Source organism: Musa acuminata, chromosome BXJ1-6, assembly GCF_036884655.1.
Source record: "Musa acuminata AAA Group cultivar baxijiao chromosome BXJ1-6, Cavendish_Baxijiao_AAA, whole genome shotgun sequence".
Taxonomy (NCBI): domain Eukaryota; kingdom Viridiplantae; phylum Streptophyta; class Magnoliopsida; order Zingiberales; family Musaceae; genus Musa; species Musa acuminata.
In genome coordinates, this window is record NC_088332.1 from 41,209,878 (window position 1) to 41,227,572 (window position 17,695).

At 34.2% G+C, this 17,695-nt stretch overlaps 3 protein-coding genes across 3 annotated transcripts; all 3 read right to left on the reverse strand.

Moving 5' to 3' along the window:
• Window positions 1-1,839: 1,839 nt before the first annotated feature.
• Window positions 1,840-4,210, reverse strand: LOC135677846 (vascular-related unknown protein 1-like). The gene is made up of 4 exons (XM_065190252.1): window positions 3,353-4,210; window positions 2,939-3,232; window positions 2,781-2,846; window positions 1,840-2,689 (listed from the first exon to the last, which is right to left on the reverse strand). The coding sequence occupies exons 2-4, from the start codon at window positions 3,230-3,232 to the stop codon at window positions 2,552-2,554; spliced, it is 498 nt and encodes a 165-aa protein (XP_065046324.1). The 5' UTR covers window positions 3,353-4,210; the 3' UTR covers window positions 1,840-2,551.
• Window positions 4,211-5,516: 1,306 nt separating this feature from the next.
• Window positions 5,517-8,053, reverse strand: LOC135677025 (large ribosomal subunit protein eL42). Its single transcript, XM_065188866.1, has 4 exons — window positions 7,920-8,053; window positions 6,163-6,342; window positions 5,814-5,888; window positions 5,517-5,734 (listed from the first exon to the last, which is right to left on the reverse strand). The coding sequence occupies exons 1-4, from the start codon at window positions 7,920-7,922 to the stop codon at window positions 5,675-5,677; spliced, it is 318 nt and encodes a 105-aa protein (XP_065044938.1). The 5' UTR covers window positions 7,923-8,053; the 3' UTR covers window positions 5,517-5,674.
• A 1,418-nt stretch (window positions 8,054-9,471) lies between these two features.
• LOC135677026 (protein LHCP TRANSLOCATION DEFECT-like) lies at window positions 9,472-11,973 on the reverse strand. The gene is made up of 2 exons (XM_065188867.1): window positions 11,631-11,973; window positions 9,472-9,868 (listed from the first exon to the last, which is right to left on the reverse strand). Exons 1-2 carry the CDS (start codon window positions 11,892-11,894, stop codon window positions 9,611-9,613), a joined length of 522 nt encoding a protein of 173 aa, XP_065044939.1. The 5' UTR covers window positions 11,895-11,973; the 3' UTR covers window positions 9,472-9,610.
• Between the last annotated feature and the right edge of the window lie 5,722 nt (window positions 11,974-17,695).

The following is a 17,695-nucleotide window of genomic DNA, read 5'->3' on the forward strand; positions in this document are numbered from 1 at the left end:
CTTTTGGTCTCCCAGAAAAAGGATTTTTATGTTTTGAATCGGAAAAGAAGAAGAAGAAGAAGAAGAAGAAGAAGAAAAAAGCAAAATAAAAAGCTAAACAAACACCTTATGGAATCAGCATTTACAAGAAAAGTTGATCGATTTTTCCTCTTTGATGCAAATTCGATGTAATGCCCCGAAATCGATTGGCTCATATTTAATCTATGAATCATTTTCACAGAAATCAGGTTGCCAGAGAAGAGTAGTACATGCGAATCTTATTCCTGTACTAATCAAATGTTACTTCCTTCCACATTTAGATCGATCACTCGAAGCCCCTCTTAGAACACTACTCTAAGGCTTTTGTTTTTTCGTTTTTTAATGATAGGCAAGAGAACGAGATTCCGACTCAACACCTTAAATACTTTACCTACCGGTTAGGTATGTATAATTAGTTGTCAAACAAGTTTTTATGCACACTGTTCATGCAAAATAAATAAATAAATAAATAAATAATTTTTTTTCTTATTTATCTTGAATCATCGAGTTAAAATGGATTCTTCTAACCCTTCAAACAATTGATTCAAAATACTTAATACCAAATTAATAATAGTAGATATCACTCACTCGCATCGGTTCGGATAATCAAAAAGGATACTCGATAAAACTAATTGAAACTAAATCTATAGCTCCTTTTTTAGGAAGAAAAAAAAGGATAATTAGATTTCCTAAGGATGATTTTAAATATTTTAACTACTTAAAATGTAACCATATTTTTGTCATTAAATTATTCTTTGAAATAATATAAAGCTTGTCAATCTTAAAACACAATGAATTCAAGAATGGAACTATTCTTGGGGAGTAACAAAAACTACAAATAAAGAAGTCTGTACAGTGGGGAAGAATCCAACTTTGGAGCCATAGATATGCCAATCATTATTTCTAGACAAGATGATTGGATGATCCCACTCCTTGTCTCCCTTTCTTGTCTTCCACCTGGTTATCTGTTTCTATTTCCGCATTGTCCTCACAATTTTACATTATGTATGTTGTTCTCATACTACATTATCACATACTTCATCTTATCACACAGTCTTCCTTTTATAGATCACCCTCTCTCTCTCTCTCTCTCTCTCTCTCCTTCCTGCGCCAGCAAGAACTCGAGCTATCATCTGAAGGAGCAGAATCTTAAATGCAGTAGTTGTGGCTGAGTGGGATAGCTTTGTCACGAAGATAAGAAACTACATAGACATGCACATGTATATGTATGATCAAGCAAACTAAAAGCATGTAATCTAAGTTCAGAAGAGATTTAAAGAGAGGGGTCCCTACCCAACTCAAGGGGGTGCAACCCCAGAGCAAGTCCCCACCCTAAGCAAAGCCAGGGATGGGAGAAGGAAGCACCACAGTACGGTCGACGGCATTCCACGTGGGAATGCTCCGAGAGATTACGAAGAAGAGATGTATCATGATCTTTGTGCACGTGGTTGTCCCTGCCACTTGAGCTTCTGACAAGTTTGGCCATCCTAAAGAATGAGAAGTTTCATGGACAAAAGGACAGACGATGGGTGGAAGAGGAACCACGCCAAATACTCACTGTAGCTTTAGCTTCAGCTTCGAACGAGGAAAAATTCTGCTGCGGTACTCTGAGAAAGCCCCGTTTATTATCTATCTATCTATCTATCTATCTATCTATCTGCATGTTGATTCTTCAACACCCTTTCTTCCTTTATGCTAGCTAGCATTCATACACAAAACTGTTTGAGGGTATGCCATGCTATTAGTCTCTCTCTCTCTCTCTCTCTCTCTCTCTCTCTCCCTCTCCCTCTCTCTCTCTCTCTCTCTCTCTCTACAGGTTATAGTGAGCATTGATGTATTGTATAGCCAGTGGTGCATGTGGTTGGGTTGGAAAACTGTCTCCTTTTCCTGTGTAGATGCCAAGACCTAAAAAGTAGAGCTGTCCATCTACTGGGATAGAGGCTTTGTGAACAAGGTGGATAGTCCACCACCCCAATCAAGCGTCTATTGTTCTCAACTTGTGTACTCCTACCATTAGACTTTTGTGGCAGTCATTTCCATAGTTAAATCCTGGAATCTCTTATGTTAATGATTCAGAGAAATGATTTTGAAGAGACCACAGAAGCACTTGCATGGAATCATTGACTCCTTGGTCACAAAAGTCTTGAAGAATGTCAGGTTCTGAGAGCATGGTATTGCTGTCATCTGGATTCAAAAGATGACTGGGATTCCAGCATGAGCTTGGGAAGTTCCCCCTCTGCTTTGGATTGAAACTGGAAGACAGTGCACACAGGAATTCTTTTACTAGGATTGAGATGAAGAGTCGAAGGTGATGAGGGAGGGTATGATCATGCAATGTACATAGTGAGTCCTAAGAAATATTGGTCATCACAAAAACTGCACAAGCAAATTTTTTTTTTTTGATGTGAACTCCAAAAGCTCCCTTATAAAAACCACACACATGATCTATGCATCTGCACAAATACAGGAACAGAGAGGAACTCCTCTCTATGGTAAGCTACCATATTCTTCTTGAACTACAACAGCTAAAACTCTAGCCTAGATAGTGAGCTAACATGGACAAAGGGACTAGACAAACCCCATTTTTCTTCTGCTCAGTGCATTCATTCTTCCTCTCAGTGGAACTCAATCCATTTAGTTCTTGGCTATTCCTAGAGCCAACAACGCCCTCCTGGAATACCCAAAGGGATATGTAATCGAATTTGACAGGAAAGGTAGAACAAAAATAACAAGGAAAAGGAAGCAGCTGCTGGCTAAATCACCTGAGGTGTTTCCCTGTGATCATCTTTCTTGGTTGGATTCATGGTCAAGTAATTTAAATCAGTAACCTGTTCCAAGGAATGCATACAAACGAGACAATTCAGATAATGTCACTGAAACCAAAGAATTCCTTCAACAAATGGTATAAGAAGATGATAACCTTGGAGCTACTAGCAGGTGAGATAGCAGTATCTTCCAAGGAGTCATCTTCTAGTAGCCCCTTCCGTTTCCTCTTCTTCAGACTCAACGGCGTCCATGCAACACACGAAGCAGCATCGGAGATCGCAGAAGGCCCATTGACAGCGCTGGAGTAGAAGCCACCCGCTTCTTGCTTCTCCTCTGATGCCATGAAGTCCTCCAAGTACATGGTCCAGCCACTCTCCTCGGAAGAAGCTGAGCCAACCTTGGAGCCGGGCGCGCCGTCCACAGATGACGAGTTGATCGATTCCTCCATCTTGAGGAGAAGAGCCTCGTGAGGTCTATATATAAACAAAGAAAAAGAGAGAGCGAGAGAGAGAGAAGTGGAGCAGATGAAGAATAATGAAGAGGAAGAAGAGAGAAAGTGCATCATTACATTGGAGTGGGGCAGACCGCTGGGTTGAAAGGAAGTTAAAACTCAAGGAACTCCAAGACAAAACAAAGAGGAGGAACAATGTGATGGATTGACATCACAACTCGACCTAACACTCCCCAAATCCTCTCTTCTCTTTATCTTCCTTTTACCTTCTCTTATCTGCTGCCGTTGGCCATGAACATTTCTTCCCTGCTAATCGAGCTTTGGTCGTTCCCTGTGCTCGTTGTTGAACCGTTTTTACAGTTACGTTCAAGAGCTCCGTTGGCTCCACGACTCCCCAAACTCTCTCTCTCTCTCTCTCTCTCTCATTTGTGCTTGTCGTGCTTTCTCTTCTGTTCACCACCACCATCCATCCTCAGACATAATACTGATTCCGAACGATGAACTTTATTTCCTTCTTTTGTTTTGTCTTCAGCTTCTGCTAGGGTTTGATTGAGCAGTAGCTGTTGTCGATGAATTAGGAAGGAGATAACGGGGAAGTTGGTGGCACTGCTCACATGGGGGATGTTATTGGATCCCTGTCGCGGTTACATACAAATCCTCGTGAACCTGTAGACACAGTTCCACTGTACTGAATGCCGGTGCAACCATGTGTGCTGTTGAATCAGCTGCTGCCTCTCCATGGTCCTACTCCACCCAATTTATTCTGAAAAGGACCTCTCCTTGTGCTGCTTTCAACTCCTCCCTACCTCTTCTTCATCCAGCTGCTCCCTAGCTCGGTCAGTCCCACACTCACATGTTCCTTTAGCTCACAGCATTCCTGTGCACAACAGCCTCTTCCACGTGTTGCCGCACACGTGTCATCTCAGTGCTTTATTGGTGCCACGTAAGCGCCTCCACATCAGTCCACTGATCTTTCTATTCTTAAGTATGCATCATCACCTATCTTATTCCATTCATCACTACTCCCAAGAACAGTTGATACTGCTATATAAGTCATTCTTTTGAGTGTCAGCTATATAAATATTTTACTGCCATTAATAATAAATCATTATTAATATTTTTGGTCATCTTTACCACTGGTTAATAATATAGGTTTGTTATGAAGTCTCATAACCCTTCTCCTTGCCATACCTGAAACATCAAAATTTCCAGGTTTCTTTCTTTCTCTCTTGAGAGAATGATGCTGGTCTCAACAGCAGCCATTACGAAAAGAGACTGGGTAGGGTTTTGGCAACGGGTGTCGTTTGTGATAAGATACTCTTGGCTTGCTCTAGCAGAACATTGCACCTAAATTAACTCCCTCATGTTTCCTTATTAACATATAATCTTTTGACACTGCCATGCCTAATCTAATAAGCATTGGGACATTCCTACTCAATCATACACCTTATAAGATCACATGATTAGTAGTTGTCTCTTATCTCACTTTTCTATTGTTCTACGGCACTACTTCTGGAGGTGTAGAGACTACCATAATAAGAAAAGAAATCATTTCTCCAGAAATAATGTTGACAGAACCGTGGATTGTGTGTTTCTGAAACTACTAATTTTTGCAGAAAACTTAGCACACTTGCTCCAAGAAAAACTCACATTCTGGTTGGCCTTGAGAACTAGTTGTCATTGTTGAAGGCCAATATCACAAACATATGAGCAGGCTAAACAGGAAATTAAATAGGAGATTGAAAATTAAATAATTAAAAACAACTATCAGGAAAACCCTTGACTGACAATGTCAAGTCTCCCAAATTGAGAAGGCAAATGCAATGATATATAAGTAAAATCATCACAAAAACATATATTACCAGGAGTGATGTTGTATTTAAGCCCTATAAAGATGAAGCATTACCAGTGATTGATGATTTGGTTAAACCTCCTAAAGACACAATATACTGTTATGAATTCAAAACTTGGATCATCAAAATCTAAAAAGAAAATTGCATTGACAATGTATTGCACTACTAGCTTGTCTACATGTATAAACCATATAATAATTGCATTTAAGATAATTATCTGATGTTAAATGTATTTCCAACAAACACTGTCCTACTGTGAAAATTAATCACAACTTCATGTCTCTAAATTATCAACTTCAGTCAGGAAAAATAAACATATCCAGTATCTGTTTAATATTTGACCAGATACCGGTCTCCAGGTTCGTGCTGAATTATCTGGATCATACTGGTCTGCTGAACTAACTCATTTGGTGTAGCAACAAAGAATATGGGCAGCAGAAAGATAGCATCAATTAAATAAACATGCAAAAGTTAAACATCATTGTCATTCCAGTCATTTAAAATTTAAGCTAAAATCAGCAGAGAACAAACTACAATCAGTCTTTCCCAAAAAATCCTAGAACGGTGAAACATCAACAAAAACAAACTAGAAGAGAGAGGTCCCCTTCCCCTTCTTGTCTCCACCAATCTCAAAGTGCTTACATCTCTGCAAAGGGAACCAAAATAGAGTTAAATAGATAAAAATGTTAAACAGGAAAGCAGCAGTGAAATATGATGGTTGAAACCTTTATTGGATGCTGCGAATAATGCTTGCAACTCTGGCATTGTAGCTTCAACACAATCTTCTTGGTCGTTTTAGCCTGGAAGTATGTTATAATTAGTACACCTACTCTAACCTTCAGATAGCTGTAATGAACAAAGCTGACAAAGTCATCTCACAATGCATTGTAACTAACTCGTAAGCAACAATGCTTTAGAAATCTAATAATGGTGTACTGCTTAATTTCGATAATTAAACACAAAAAGCAAGTATTTGTTGCAAATCAACAAACAAATAAATTGCAATTGGTCAATGATGACAATTTATGCAACCACAGAATTATTTTCCCTATATGTGCCACAAAACACATGTACCTTCTTGTGGAAGACAGGCTTTGTCTGTCCACCATAACCTGACTGTTTTCTATCATAACGACGCTTCCCTTGAACAGAAAGGCTATCCTTTCCCTTTTTGTATTGTGTAACCTTGTGAAGAGTATGCTTCCTGCATGCTTTGTTCTTGCAGTAAGTTTTCTTCGTCTTAGGAACGTTCACCTGTATGTTAAAGTTAATGGTAAAGTTCATTGTCAATAAATAGGAAAAACGAAAAATAAAGATTCAAATAAAGCTAGGAGAGGAAGAGCTTGCTAAAATAAAGGTAATGACAACCCTTTTTATTAATACGGCAAGCTAATGTAAACAATTAAAATCCACATGAAGTTCAAATTGATCATCTATTCTGATATTTGAATACCGTGTTATAATAAAGAGCTTTTAGCAAGGCAAGATTGCAATACTATGTAACATAATTTTCTTAAATTCTAGCTACAAACATCTTATAATTATTAAAGTTTAGTGTCAATACCATAAGACCTTTCTTCACAAATCAAATACTGTTAACCATCATATACAAACAGGGTTTGTTAAATCAAGGTTCAAGATCCAAAGACACCAAGTTTTTTAATCCAATACCAAAAGCATACATATCATACACCTAAAAAGAAGTTCAACACCCTGAATGAGCATTGACATACTAAAATTGACTTAAGCTTAATTTAGAGTCTAGTTTGATATTGTATCCAAATGAAGTACTTACAACTTGAGATTGCTTCATCTAGTGCAATTAAGTGACCATGATTCCTTTATGCTTTATCACAAACATAAAATGGCATGCTGAATGATAACAGCATCAATTCTAGCTACATAACATAGGAAAGAACATGGCTTTCTAGTAGCTAATCACTAAGCTAGAAGTTGATAAACAATGGAATTCCAATTCAAGAGTTTCTCGTGAGGATTATGATTCTGTGGCATGGATGAAGCTGTCTGGAATGATATATAAACGCTCCAGAAAACAAGCAACATGGACAAAGAACAAGGGAACTTTTCTCAATTGCATATTTTTACTCTACCCTGGCACACCAGGGCTTCCCGAAAGAGGTTGGGACATGAGATGAAATAATAATCATGTTCGTGTTTAGATTCAAAAGAAAGAAGACACCATCGCACATGACACAATATAAGAGTGCTGAATAGGTTGATTACGATTAATTTGGGTGCCCAGACAGATTGGTTCTCTCTAAGACTAAATTAGGTCCAAGACAAATGATGAAAAATAGAGGGTTTTAGCACTCAAGATCTTTGAGCGCCTATCTTGAACAGGGACCGATCCTAATACTCTAACGTCCAGAAGAATGAAAACTCACAAAATAGAAAAAGAAAACTTATTAGAACATAATTAGCCAAAAAATTAAGAAAAAAATACAGCAATCCATCAACTACAAAAATAAAAATCGATTTTGATCTAAAAAACTAAGAGGATATTTGTCAAAACGCATGGACGAGGTAGGATTCTAAACATATGAAACAATAAGCCAAGCATACCTCATTAAAATTCCTACAAGACGTAAAGAGGGACTTTTTCTCTTACCCAGAACCTCTGGCCTAACCAACGACAATCAAACATAAGCCTCCGATGACTCCCTACCTCACGCTCACGTATCACATTAAAACCGATTTTTGACACGACAAATCGAAAAAATGTAATGTTTTTGGATCAAGAAAAAGAAGGATCGAGCGAACAGATCCACAATTTCTCAGATCCAGAAGAAGAAGAGGATCGATCGCATTACCATATTTGCAGCTCAGCGTTGGGGTTGTGGTTGCCGCCTCCGAAGCCTAAGAAGAAAAGACGGATCAGATTCGAGCCCTTTTTATGAGGGACGGGGTTAGGGCTTTGAGACGTTCAATGGCAACGAAATATCGATCTTACCCCTGAAGCCATGGCCTCTGGTGAGCTTTGGGCTCGAGCTTAAGGATTGGGCTGGAAGGCTTCATAAGCCCATTTGAATTAAGGTTGGGTTCCGGTAGTTTCCTATGTCCGGATGATCATCACAATCATCATCTTCACAATTTTTAATGTAAGGTGAAGTCGTGAATTCTTTGAACTATTATTTTCATGTAATTTGTTATCTTTTTAGTTATATGTAATGCTCTCTATTTTTAGATAAATTGCTCAAAAAGAATCAACTTGATTGATCAGTATAGAAATTTTTTTGACATCGTTATCACAAGCATACGATTAATGAAGAAATAAATAAATAAATAAATAGAATGGAATGTGTGCACGCAAACATCATTGATCATATAGATCCGTCTTTAGATTTCTCTCCATAGTTGATTTAGTAGCATTTAATTTCACACATAATGTATTTTTAAGATAAAAGTTGTGCATTAGCATGAATTCCATATTTTTAATTTCACACATTAGTTGATTTTTTTGCTTGCAAGAGAAGAGGGTAATTTAGGACAATATGAAATCTTACTTGAATTGTTTGGGACACAACTTTGTATTGCATATGAAGCATTATCAAATATATAAGTTGCAATTTGTTTGACTTGCATAAAAGTCAACTACTACAAACCTACATGGTAAAGCCCTACCATCATCTAATAGTATAGCCATTTGACTGTTCATTGGCAAGCATTAACTAAGAGTAGTAATCTACTTGTAATCAGCTTAGCTAAGAAAAGTATGCTCAAAGCAGATATTTTTCTTCCCTCTTCAAGATTGCATGTTTCTTAGAGAACTCATGCAGAATAGTCTGAAACATAAACTCAGCTTCATCCAAGTTTTAGAAGATTGATAGGAACTCAAAACTTTGGCAGTGTGTTTAGGACTCAAACAAAAGAAAATATGATGGCTCATAAGTCCACATTATCATGCAGTGAAAGTAAACCATTTAAGGATTAGTTGACACTGTTTGCAAACAGATTAGATTTCTATATCACAAACAGGTCGTATGACAAGAAACAACAACCGAGCACTTCATGATATGATTTTAGCATACAAGTCGATGAATGAAGCTTTAGCTTAGTTTGCCAACTGATTACTTGAGCAACAGTGATCACATATAACAATTGATCAGAGTATCATGAATTGGAAGATAAAGAGAGATTCCAACCAAATAAAGAAAACTCCAGAGAAACTATACATCCTTCTTCCTAACCAGGGGTTTCTGTGGCAAAGCCAACAATAATGATCTCCAACGTTCTTTTCACAGCAGATTGTAATATGAAATCTGCACATTTTAGGTCAATAATCTCTTTAACTGCATTCTTTTACCTTTGAGTTGGTGCTCAAACTGATGCTTAGAGTATTTTGTCAAAGTAAAAGCAAAAAGATTATCTTCGGGAAAACATCCACTACTTGCTTGGTAATCGACTGTAGAAAATACCGATCCATTATGTTTGACATGACTAACACCGACCAACAACAATAAAAAATGAAAAATTACATAATTATGATTGAGCAGATCCTCGATCATGCCGTCTTAACAGGATAGCCCAAGATTAACTCTTTGATCTCCTCGCTGACTGCTCTATCCAATGCGGTCCTTCCATCTGCATCTTTGACATCATACTTTGCACCTGCCCTCAACAGTTCCTCAATTTTAGGTTTGTCACCTTCAGAAGCAGCCAACATCAACAAGATATCCACCGGATGAATGTTTTGGCTTAGAAGTGACTCCATCTTATCATATGAACCTTCCACAGCAAGCATTCCCATATAATTGAAATACTGCAAAAGTCAGGTAGACATTCTCTTATACCAATAAATACTAGACATGTCCACACGAATAAAGAATGTAATACCTGACTAAATATAGCTTTCTTCCTTTCATCATTAATGGTACATGAATGATATGCAAAAGTTGGGAGAGAAATTTGAGAAAGCCTGCAAGAACCCAAACAATCCTACTAGGTGCGATTACAGCTCAATCCAATATGATCCGCAAAACCCAGGTGCTAGGCCAAATTTTGGCCTCACCAGTGTGAAATTGGTAGCATTAGCATATATGATCTATGCTAGCTGAAAATTCAACCTGTGTCCATATATATAAATGCATACACATTGATTTACTCCAGATCGTGTATTAATATTCTGTCTTATAAGCATTTTTTGGTCAAAAAACCAATTGTCATGTTTGTTATGGCAGTCAATCAATTATTCTTACTGATATACGGTGGTGAATTGAAACATGCTAAACTTATATCCCTTGAAATTTCAAAGTTAATTTAAAATAAAATCAGGCTGCTTCAAGCTAAATGAGGAATTTCATCAAATAATAACCGAACGGGTGTGCATTAAGCAATGAAAAGTTTAAAAAATCAAAACAGGACACTTGTAAATGATATAGATAAATCCCCTTTTGACCAAATTCCTTGGCAAAAAAAACTTGAATAACTAAAAATCATTAACAAGTATATTTAATTAAATGTTGTCCAATGAATCGAGGTCAAGGTGATACACACAACTAAAATTGGGAGTAAGATATTTCTGCTAAGTTGACATCCAAAATGCAAATCAGAAGGTGCAAGTCAAGGAAGAAGGGTGGAACTAAAACCAAAGAGGTTGACAACTAAAGGCCATGAAAGCAAGTTAAATGAACAGTGGTCAATTCACAGTTTGCTTTGTACAGACAGTATCCAACTTCTTGCAGGAGAAGTATGTCAGTGACCCAAAAACTATTTTTCTTGCTTCACAGCAAATTTTCTATCAGACAAGATACCAAATATATTGATGAGCCCACAATTCATTGCTTGCATAGGCAGATTTGAACTTTGCATTTATAATGAAGCAATCGAGATTGGTTAGATTAAGAGTAGCAATTTTAAAATAGTGATGCAGAAAAAAAATTCTCTAATTTAATTCTTTTTATGGCTTTTCAGAAAGTAATATATCCAAAAGATTGAAGATTTAACCAATGTATCCAAAATGAAAATAAAAGTGAATCCTTAACTATTGTGACTTGGATTTTTTTTTATTTGCCCATACATGTCTTCATTCATCCAAATGAATCAGGATTGTTGATTTGCCATTATGACACAGTCATGCACACAAGGGTATCAAACCTATTCAACTTAATCCACTTGCATTAGGATAAATACATCACCATATCTCATTATTGTTTATGTTTCTCCGACTTTAAAATACAGTTCTTTAAAAACTCCCAAAATTTCTTCTTTTCTTGATTCACTTGATCCTAAGTATTTTTCTTTCTTAAAATAATTTTAGATTTAAGTTTCTGTTTTTGTTAAAAACCTCATCCAAAGTTTCTGCTTTCAGTTAAAGTTTCCCAAAGTCATGTTTTCCATCCCCACCATCATCTTGCGATTTCCAATTCTTGGACCCTCTCCTCACGCATCAAAAACACCTACACAAAGATCTCCCCTTTCACATAGAGCTCACAACTTTAGAACCCTAGCTCAGGGTATAAGATAACAAGTTTATCAAATAAACCTCCAAAGCTAAGAATTAAAGAATCAAAAGCAGGACTGACCTGTTCAACATCGTCCCGATCGAAATCATCCCGCGTCTGACTTCCATAGATTCCGGCGCCCTCAGCATCGACACCCCGGTTACCGAATCGGAACCAGCAGGTAGTTCGCGAGCCGTTGGTCTCCGGCCCCACCTTGGACCTCATCTTAGAGGGCTTGACCCATCCGAGCCGCCTCGTGAGGGCGAGAAACGAAGAGCTCGGCTTTGCCGAAGAGGAAGAAGGAGAAGGGATTTGGAAATAGAAATTGCAGGGAATTGAGGCCATGGCGCTCTCTCCCTCTCCAATTCTCTTCTCTTCTGTGCGTATGGTGGAAGCGCAACCGGAAAGGTGGGAATTTTGTTGCCATTTTCATTTATCCTAACCCGATTGCTTCTTTTTCATTTATCCTTATGGACATTAAAAATATAATTAGATTATAAAATTAAATAAGATATATTATATATTTAATTAAATTTTAATAATAATTATCAGTCAATAAAAAAATCTATGATAAAATTTCTTAGAAGATAGTGAGAGGGGCTCTCCTACTTTCTTATCCTAAGTCACCTACTCTTGTCTAAAAATAGATAGATCGAACTTTATATGATACAATATTTTTTATTATTATTTTTTTATTTTATTACTTATAGTTATTATGTAAATGATAGAAATAAAGAAGAAGACAAGTCTAGTTCTCTTTGTAATTCAATATCGTTTTTATTTTTAAATTCAATAATGATGCATCTATAAATAAAAAAAATTAAATAATATCGAAAGGTATTTATATTATTTTTTCTATAACAAAAGCATGATTAAAATTGTTATACTTATAATTTATAACAAAAGTCAAAATAATTTAGATTATAAAAAAAAATTAAATCTATTTATGTGATTAAATCTATTTGTTAATATTCTTCGTTTATGAAAAAATATTATCTAATTTTGATCTACGATATATCGTCGATAGCCTATTGTTAGCGACTATGCTATTAAGGGTGGTGGCCTGTATTAATTGTCAGCCTTATTATAGGTGATTATTTCTCTTGATGCTAGCGGGCGGCTTTGTGGTGATATAATGACTCTATTGAGGGTGAACTAGGGTCACACGATGATTGTGTGAAGCTGGGTATCACCTTGCTATGTGATGTTAGTTTTAGCTAGATACGGATTGAGAGGTCATTGGTAGGAAATGATTGTCACGATAAGACATCGTGACAGAAAGGAATGGTCATGATGACGAAACTTAACAAAGGTGTTTGATGGACGACGATCGTTGACAATGGGCAACATTAATGTGGGTCGTAAGTCAAGTTGTTGTTATTATTGTTGGTAGCATGGCTCGTGAAGGTGAGTACCGAGTGAAGGGTAGGGACCTACTATGGGTGTCAACCCTATCATAGATAACACAGTATAAGTGTGGTGACAACAATATTGTGCAGTAGCCTATACCACAGACAAACACAATAGAAGTGTGGCGGTAACACTTTTGTACAGTAGCCCTAATGGCTAGTGGTGGTTCAGGCCAACGATCACAAGAGCTCATGCATTGGCCAACGATCACAAGAGCTCATGCATTGGTAGTTGTGTCACGTGGTTATATAGGCGATGATATTGTTGTTGTCAGTTACTAATGTTGATAGGACACTGACGACTATAAATGATGCACGATGATGCAACACAGTGTAGGAGGTGGAGCTACTTGACTTTGTCAATGAAGGCTTGCGTAGTTGGGTGTGTGCGTGGGCAAGGTGATAGTGATCACGGTGTAGATTATAATAGTATGTCATCGATGACACGGGATGAGGACATCAGTCATAGAGTAGCCACCAATGGTGAGCTATTTAGCAGATGTGCAACAGAGGAAGCCATAATGAGAAGCCAGGGAGAAAATCATAACTTGAGACTAGAGATTTTGATTATTTAGCCCTAATTTCAACCATAAGATCCCGATTGAGTTCAATCCTAAATCACATAATCTTTTAATTTTCTTTCCTATTCTAACTTAAAAATTAAATATTTTTTTAACTTATATCCTAACTTAAAATTTAATCAATCTATCTGAAATTGGATTTGATTGATTTTGACTTTGGTTAATTATGCTTTTGATCAGACTTGATTTTGACCATATCTCAATTTTGACCTAATTTCTATTTTAGTTGCACTGGATGTTGATAGTTTCAAAACAATTTTGACTAGTTTAATTGGGTTGGTATTCGGCCCAAATCTATTGAACGTGGTCCGATTTCTAATTAAATAGAGTCAATTGGACTAATTTAGGATCTTATACAAAACTAAAAAGTATAAATTATAGATTTCTTTTATAGTTTTATCATATGATATATTTGTAAAATTTTTTACTTGTGATAATTAAAATTTAATTATTATTTTAATATATTTATTTAGTTATTTATATATATCTATTTAAAATTATGAATTAATATTTATTTTTCACACAGAGACATGATTTATATTTTATCATGATTATAATCATTATATGATTTTTTATACTGATTATCTCAATAATCATCATGATTATTATTTTATTATTATTAAATTATTTTTACATAGATTAAGTTAAAGTATACTTAGTAAATATTATTTATAACTTATATTTTTAAGTTTTATCTGACTAATAATTACTAAAGTGACCTCGTATGCTTATATGATAAAAATTATAAAGAATATTTTATCATTTATAGGAAGTTTTGAATTATATTTTATATTACAATTAGTCTAGTAGCTATCAAAGTAATATTTAGACTAACAACTTATGAAATTATATTAAAAAAATTAATTCAAAATGATAATAAAAAATAATATTCATAATGATAGGATGATATTTAAATAATCTCAAAGTGAATCTATTTTAAATAATTATGTGATACGATAGAATGATACTATTTTTTATATCATTATAATTTATGATTGTGTCGATGGTATTAGTTATCCATAAATAATTTCGAGTGAATACTAAATATGTCAATACTTTACGTGAAAGCAAAATATGGATGATATTAATAGTTTATTATATTTTTAAACTCTAAGTATTAATATTATTTTTATATTTTTCAGTGGTACTCTATTCCATTCACTCTTATGCTTCTAATGCCTTTGTATTCTTATATTTAATTATTTACAGTGGTTAAAGTACATATAATTTATATTGGGTGTATTAAATCTTGATCCATATTATTGGTTAAAAGGTTCATACATTTGACTAATGAAAGTACCATAGAATAGATTAATGAAATGAATACTTAAGAAAGATCAAATACGTTTAATCTAATATCCATAAGAATGATAATTGTAAATTACATAAAAACTTCATGACCATTGGAACTAGCACACAAAAATATATAAGAGCTATTAAAGATAGATTTATATACATTAATAAACCATTAATTAATATATTAATAAATAAATTATATAACACATTGATTAGTCTCACATAAAAATTGGGCAAGATTAAGATTGTTTTATAAAGATCTCATGAGTATATTATTATCAATTTAAACTTAAATATTTTAATCAATAGTTTGAACCAAACAAGCTTGATTAGCTAAGGTTTGAGTGCCAAAAAGAAATATGTAAACTCATATCTTTGGAATCAAATATTACAAATGTTCTATATAAAAATTGGAGTATTGGTTCTCAAGTTTTAACTCATATTACTAATAATATATAGGATTTTTTATAATATGAAAACTAAAAGAATATACGTAAAAATGATAATAGAATGCCTAGAGATAAATGGATTTTACAAACATATGTTATATTCATACATTTTTTAGAAATTTAATTTTTCTATTTAGAATTGATAAGTTAGGTTATTATCTTTAGTTTGATCATAGTAAACTCAATATAGTTTATTATAATTAATTTAAATTTTGGGTTGATGACTCTGTAATCAAATGTTGGATTGAAATATAGTTTTAAGGTAAGATATTTATATTTGTGATTATCTTATAGAGAAAAGAATCTTCGATCTACATGAAAACAAATTAGATTCAAGACTTATTTTTAAAATATTTTCTTAGTTATCTAGAAAAATCAAGGAATACAAATTTTATTACCCTCATTATAGAAGGAATATAAATCTAGCAATGTAATATTCTTTAAAATTAAAAATAATAAAATTAGTGAGAGTGAAAAACTTAAAAAAATTAATTTTACTATAGAGGAGATATAAATTGATACTCCTTTACCCTTTTTTATTTGTGAAGTTGTTGTTTCTTAAATAAGTAAACGAATTGAGTAAATAATAAATTAATATTAATAAACCCATAAATAATATTGATGTCATGATTAATGATATTGTAGAACAACTATAATCGATGGTCTCGGGTAGCCTTTTCCTATTTGGGCCCCATTATCATGTCAATACCAAATATTGTGCCTAATCGATTAATTAAATCATTAACTTCGTTTGACCTAAGTCATTGATTAAAATATCTAAGATAAATTAATAATAATAAAATTATCAAATCCTTGTAAGTCAATCTTATTATTGTCTACTTCTAATGTGAGACTAATCGACGTGTTATAATTATTTTTTTCATGTGCATCAATAAATCGAGTCAGAAGACTCGTCATGACGTAGAGATACCACTGGGTAACGCCTTACATATATTATATTAAGATTTGGTTTAGACTATATCGATCTTTGATGATAATGTCAAACCGTCGAGTGAAAAAAAAATATATAATAACCTGATTAGTTCCATATCAAAATTAAGCAAGATTAAGATTGACTTATAAAATTTTAATAAATATATTATTATTAATTTTAATTTATTTATTTTAATTAGTGATTTAAATTAAACGAAGTTGATAAGTTAATTAGCTTAAAAAACTAATATTTGGTATCAAAATAGATATGTCTCACGCATCATATTAAGATTTAATTTTTTTGATATTTTGATCAAGAGCTTAGATCAAATGAATGTGATAAACCAATCCATCTTTGTCGACATTTAAATAAGATCTTCAACCTAATTAGATACATGTATTTGCACAGATCTGCACGGAATGGTGACGATCCAGCTGCTATCGAGCATGATCCTGAATTCATACCATCCATGGGAATATTTTACTGCACTTAAAACTCCTTCCGAGATCACAACTTTATTTAAGACCAACCCAAGAAATTTCTAACGCATCATTTTTGGATTCCTGCACCTTCTTTAATAGCTCATGGAACTGCAGCCAACATCTGTGGGCAGAACATGGAACCCAACCTCATGTTTAAGCGATCATGAAGTACGTTAGTAGCTTGACAACCCCGTGACAATGTTGTAACGGTTCTTATTAAGATTCATAATTCATTATCATGAATTTCTTCATTTATTATGGTTTAAATGATTTCAGTTTCTTATTCTTTATGCATGAAACCGTTATTATTAAATTAAATATTTAATATCATTAAGTTCTTCATTATGGTCCAAACGTTACAAATTTGAATTAATTCTTGAACGTTATGAGTTGGTGATGATAAATGTTCTTGATGGGAGAACATCTATATATACATGAGGATTTTGGTCCCTTGGCTCAATCATCTCTTTGAAGCGAAAGGCTTTCTTACACCATCTAAAGCGAGAGTTCTGAGCCGAGAAGAACCAAAGTTCAAGAAGAAACCTCTGTAGAAATTCTTGACGACAATGGCTGGAGGTACGCTATTTCGTTTCCGCATTAGTTTTATTGTGTTTCTATTACAATGATTTAGAAACACAAGTTGGCTTCATTAAAAATTTCTTACATTTGGTATCAGAGCCGAATGACCTCTACCTTGATATGAAAAAGTTTTCATTTTTATGCCATGAAAATGATTTGATTTTGGTTTCTTCTTGGAAACTTCTTGATATATTTTGTTGAAAATCATGAGGAAATATCATTTTCAACATTTTTAGTCGGTAAAATGCTCATATTATGTATGCATATTTAGTTATATTAAATTATGTTTATGAGCAAATTTTTTATGTTTAAAATGTCTAGTGATCCATATAATCTTAATTAATTAAGAATTAGCCACAACATCCTTAATTAATTAAAATTATATATAAAGTTAAAATAAGGATCACATAAGTAAT